This window comes from Protopterus annectens, chromosome 9.part0 (genome assembly GCF_019279795.1).
Source record: "Protopterus annectens isolate FY-2018-M chromosome 9.part0, PAN1.0, whole genome shotgun sequence".
Lineage (NCBI taxonomy): Eukaryota > Metazoa > Chordata > Ceratodontiformes > Protopteridae > Protopterus > Protopterus annectens.
This window is the reverse complement of record NC_056743.1, coordinates 1,008,544,983-1,008,550,982: the sequence shown is the minus strand read 5'-3', so window position 1 is coordinate 1,008,550,982 and position 6,000 is coordinate 1,008,544,983. Positions and strand designations below refer to the sequence as shown.

At 44.6% G+C, this 6,000-nt stretch overlaps 1 protein-coding gene across 2 annotated transcripts in view; it reads left to right on the top strand.

The window, feature by feature from the left end:
- The window catches only part of CCDC65 (coiled-coil domain containing 65), a 528,526-nt gene that overhangs the window by 372,686 nt on the left and 149,840 nt on the right, over window positions 1–6,000 (top strand). For both annotated transcript variants that reach the window (XM_044083793.1, XM_044083791.1), the window contains exon 6: window positions 5,716–5,913. In XM_044083793.1, the coding sequence (XP_043939728.1) occupies window positions 5,716–5,913 (198 nt within the window). The remainder of the gene's footprint in view (window positions 1–5,715; window positions 5,914–6,000) is intronic.

Genomic DNA, 6,000 nt, shown 5'->3' with positions numbered 1-6,000 from the left:
TTTCATGTGGGAAGCAAATACCGCATAAGGATTTCCATTCTTTCTGTATTCCTTGCTTAGGCCCAGACCCACGACATCTCGGCCTGCCGTTTTTGTGCTAGATTTAACAAACGCGTTATTAAGCGTCGGGCGAAGTTCGCCCACCACTATTTTGGTAAAAAATTTAAATACATTATGTCGTCGGATACTCCGACTCCAGTTTTGAGTAAAAGACGCAAAAATAAGGACCGACATACGAGGCCCGCGACTTCTATCGACACCACGCTAAGGCCGACTACCGATTCTCCGGTTCTCAGCGAGGCGCCTACGCAGCCCCTGAGTACCGATGACACTTCATTACCGGTGTCTTCTGTGCCTGAGGTCACAGGCTCCTCGGCCCCCATTCCGACTACAGATACCGACGCCACCCTTGGCGGGGAAACTCAGAGTTTAGACAGGCCTGCCATTTCTCAAGGTGTCTTCAGGCCTTCCTCCTTTTCCATTAAGGCTTTCACAAAATCTAAAGCAGCCATGAAAACTAAAAAACAAGGACCACAGACCCCCTCTCAAGGCCCCATGCCTAAAAAACAGATGCTCAAAATGGCTGAGGATTTGATTACTCTTATCAGGGGTTCTCAACCCCCCTCGGACAAAAGGCCCAGATTGGAGGAAGCCTCCCCTTCCTCAGATCAAGCCTCGTTTACCTCAGAACATTCTGAGGACCAGGAATATACATATTCTCCTTTTGAAGACTCTGATTCAGAGGAGTCTATTCCCTCGGTCTCTCCCCCTGAGGACTATTCTTTTGGGGAAACCCTACATACCTTGAGGGAACACTTTCACTGGGAAGGCCAAGATTACTCAGATTCCAAGAAAAGGCTCAGGGATTTTCTCTTGCTCCCCCAGCACAGGCCTCTGGCTATCCCTCCTGTCTTAGATATATTAGATGATGTGTACACAGAAGCCAGCCTCAACCCATATTCTTTGCCTCCAGCTCCTGTTAAACCTGACAGGTATTACCGGGTTCCTGATTCACACCAGTTCCTATACAAAAGCCATGCTGCTGACCCAGAAACTATTTCACCAGGTCCCAAGGGAATTAAGGCCTCTACTGCTAAAAACCCATTACCTTCAGAGAGAGATTCCAGAGCTTTAGAAAGGTGGGGGGGAAAGGTGTATACCTCGGCCACTTTAACCATGAGGGCATTAAACTGTCAGTTCCATATGTTAAAGTATCAACAGTTTTTGTTATCTCAGTTGAAAAGCAAAATGACACAACCTGAGAAACCAGATTTAAAGGAGTTGCAGGATTTGTTGCATAGTGCAGAGCAAGTGGGTAAACATACCTTGCAGTGTGGTTTTGATGCTTTAGAGGCCTCATGTAGAGCTGCTGTTACAGGGTCTGTCATACGTAGACATGCTTGGCTGAAAGAGCAAACCTTACCAGATCATGTCAAAGCTAAATTACTAGATGCACCTCTTCAAAAAGATGTATTGTTTGGTGTTAAAGCTGAGGAGGTACTAAAGAAAATGGAGGAAAAGGCAAGATCAATGCAAACAGTGAAAGATTTCCTACAGGTACAACCTCCACGTTTCAGCAGAAACTGGCCTTCAAAAAATTGGTCCTTTCCAGCCACGGATAGACCTCAAAGAGGCAGATACAGGCACCCAAGGGGTAGAGGGCAATCTCAAGGATCATTCAGAGCCAGACAATGGCAAGCACCAACCCCAAGAGGTGGAGAAAATAGATCACAGTCATTCAGAAAGCAGACACTATGACTTTCCCCTTTGCATGCCAAGCAAAGCTTTAATGGCAGCACCTTTAGGCGGAAAACTGGCATTATTCTCAAAAAATTGGCATATTGTCACAAAAGACAAATGGATCCTGGACATTATAGACAGAGGCTACAGATTCCACTTTCACATCCTTCCAAAAATGAGAGGCATGCCAAACCTGCCACAAAATCAAAGGGCAGAGGCACAAAAACAAATTTCAGCTCTCATGGACATGAAAGCTATTCAAGAGGTACCTGCAAAAGAACAAGGTCAAGGTTTTTATTCCAGACTATTCCTGGTACCAAGGAAGGACAAAGATTGGAGACCTATTTTAGACCTATCCATCCTAAACACATATTTACGTGCAAAATTCAAGATGCTCACATTACAGCAGCTTCTTCCCATGCTGGGCAAGGAGTCTTGGCTGGTAACATTGGACCTCAAGGAGGCATACCTGCAAGTCCCTATCAGACAAGATTGCAGAAGATACCTCGGATTTCTTGCAGGTTCAACCCATTATCAATTCTCTGCATTGCCCTTTGGCTTATCTACTGCGCCCAGAGTGTTTACGAAATGCCTGGCATCAGTAATTGCCTTCTGCAAACTTCAAGGGATACAAATATACCCATATCTGGACGACTGCTTGATCCAAGCGGACAGCAAGCACATACTTCTGAAACACCTGGCGTTTATAATAAAACTGTTGAACTTTCTGGGATACACAGTCAACAAAAAGAAATCAAAACTAATACCCTCTCAAACAATAATTTTCCTGGGTGCCAGCTTGAATACAAACACCCAGATGGCCTACCTCATGCCAGAGAAACAAGGGCAACTATCTCAATACTTCAGCAAAATGGCAACCTTCACCAGGCTGACTGCAAGGAAAGTCCTGCAGGCTCTGGGATTCATGGCATCTTGCATCCTGCTGATCCCATGTGCAAAGCTGCATATGAGGAAACTTCAATGGTACCTAAAAAACTTATGGTCTCAACACAGCCACAGTTTGGAAACAATTATAGCACTCATTCCATGTCTTCAAAAGGAATTTCTGTGGTGGGCTCAAACATGCCAAAGAAACATAGGTCTCCCCTCCTGCATACCTCAAGCAAATCAAGTCATCACAACGGATGCCTCGGACTACGCCTGGGGGGCGCACATGACAGATCAGTGCATTCAGGGAAAATGGTCCCAAAAAGAGAAGCACCTGCACATCAATCAAAAGGAAATGCTAGCAGTAATAAATGCTATTATGGCTTTCAAGACCTACTGCATCCAGGCCAGCTATTGATAAGGAGAAACAACACCACAGTGATGTGGTACATAAACAAACAGGGGGGAACTCATTCATACCCCCTGTGCAGACTAGCCATGTCACTTTGGAACACAGCTCTGGAATTGCAAATCCAACTTCAGGCACAATTCCTGCCAGGGAAGGAAAACACACTGGCAGACAGCCTAAGCAGAAATATGACAGATCCACACGAATGGAAGTTGCACCCTCAAGTTTTCGCAAAGATAACTCAGGCATGGGGACAGCCAGACATAGATCTCTTTGCTACCCACAGAAATTACCAACTGAAAAAAATTTGCTCAAGGACCTATCATCCACAGGCCTGGAAAGTGGACGCACTTTCTTTCAATTGGACAACATTGACAGTCTATGCCTTTCCACCTCTCCCTCTGTTGCCCAAAGTTCTATTAAAAGCCAGAGCAGAGAGGTCAAAAATGATTCTCATTGCTCCAGACTGGCCAAGACAACACTGGTATCCACTCCTGAAGAGCCTGACGCATTCCCCACCATGGATCCTGCCTCTAGTGCCTCTTCTGTTGTCCCAGCACAACTTCAAAACTCTTCACAGCCAGCTAAAAACCCCCAATCTAGCCGCATGGAGAATCCCTTGATTTCCCAACAGGCCCTCCTCTCCAAGGAGGTGCAGGATGTCATCTTGGAGGCCAGAAGACCTTCTACTAGAAAAGCCTACTCCGCCAAATGGAAACGGTTTTGTGCCTGGAATCAGAAAAAGGGCCAGAATCCTTGGGTAATAAATTTACCTCAAATATTACAGTACCTAGCTGAGATGTTAAACAGTGGACTTTCCTTCTCCTCCATCAAGATCCATGCTTCAGCTATTTCTGCACAATACAACACAGATCCTCCTTTATTCTCTCATCCTCTCTTAAGACAGTTCCTCAGAGGGGCTAAGAATATAAAACCCCCAAGGAAACCACCAGTCCCTGCTTGGGACCTCAACTTCATATTGGAAAAACTGACCCTGCCTCCATTTGAGCCAGCTGCTTCAACAGAACTACAATATTTGTCATGGAAAACAGCCTTCCTTCTGGCTATCACCTCAGCACGCAGAGTTTCGGAACTACAGGCCCTCATGGCTGTGCAACCTTTCATCATTTTCCATCAGGACAGTGTTTCCTCACAAACCAACCCTTCCTTTATGCCAAAGGTAGTATCCAGTGTAGCCTTGAATCAGACTATACACTTACCTACCTTTTACCTGAACCCACAAAACAAAGGGGAAAGACTACTACATTCCTTGGACATTCACAGACAACTTCGTTATTATTTGGACAGGACAAAGCCATTCAGAAAATCCGAGCAACTCTTTGTGTCCTATGCTACAGGTGCTCAAGGAAAGGCTATCTCCAAACAGACAATCTCAAAATGGATAGCCCACTGCATACGCTTTTGTTACTTATTTCATGGAAAAAATGTGCCTTCAAGCATCAGATCCCACTCCACAAGGGCCACAGCTACCTCTGCAGCTTTCCTCAGGGGGGTTCCTACCAAGGAAATTTTGGAAGCAGCCACTTGGAGTTCTGTGCACACTTTCTCCAAACACTATCACCTTCCACTTTACTCTAAATCTAGAGCAGGCTTTGCCACAGCAGTCTTGCAGGGCATCCTTGCTCCTCCTAGTTCCACTTAGTGCCTGCCACCCCTATTTAGCTTTGGGATTCTACCCATCTGTTATGACTGCAGCTGTATGCACGATGAACATAATACAGTTTTGTACCTACCATAAATGTAGATGTTTGAGTGCTAATACAGCTGCAGTCCAGGTTTCCCTCCCTCCATCCCCTCTTAGGACAGGCCTTATGACAAACACCTTCTCATACAACCTGATTGGGGTATTCTTTTATGGTGTATTTGCTTGCAAACTACTGTTTTATTGATTATTCTGTATTACATTATTACATAAGTTTATGTTTTGCCTTCCTTCTGGGGGCACCTGACATCTGGGGCAAGAAAAACTGAAGAAGATGGCGTCGACTGGCTCTTTTATACCCCTGCCGCACTGACGTCAGGGAGGAGGCGACGACAACCGACGCCGGACCTAGACTTTGGAATTCGGCCGACTGAGGACCCGCCTGACGGCAGGATAACCCATCTGTTATGACTGCAGCTGTATTAGCACTCGAACATCTACATTTATGGTAGGTACAAAACTGTACTTTGGTGGGGGATGGCTGTAAAATCTAAACAAACTGTAACTAATTTGATTATTTTCTGTACTGCAGGACATTATACATTAACCATCTTAGTGTAATTCTGTGAATAACTCCTTGTACTTTCTAATACTACCTATTATTAGCTGGTAAGTCACTTAGTTAAAGAAGGCAGACCCCAAAAAAGTCTGGATGCTCTAAGGAGCTATGGGTGTGAACGAGAGGTATACAAAAAAGGTGCTTTTGTTTTGAATGAGGGAATACTTGCCATTGCTAAGCTCTTGGAACTGCACTGCATTGTGCTATAGTGAGAAATTCCATGTCTTCATTCTAAAAAGGAAGCATTAAAGGTGAGTGTAGACTATGGAAAATAAAGTAAATAGCCAGAATAAATGCATAATGTGATTCAGTTTTTGTACTGCACTCACATTTTACAAATTTGCAGATTGGCTTATTATAATATTTGTTGATTATGGTACCTCTCTTATGGTTTAGAATCTGGAGGAAAAACATGCTTTGCGCATCCAGCTAGAGGGTACAGTTGAAGACCTCTGGCGACAGTTTCAACAAGCACTGAAAAACTATAATGATGCAACCTCAGAGCGAAAGACTGCCTTTGAAGCACTGAAGGCACGGGATGAGAAGAGTGCCAAAGAGATTGAGATGCAAATGAAGAAACTGCAAAAGATTCAGGTAAAGCAAGTGAAGGGATCCCATATCACTACATCACATGAACACTGTCACCCCTCATTTGTTTTCAGATGTTTTGGATAATGTAGT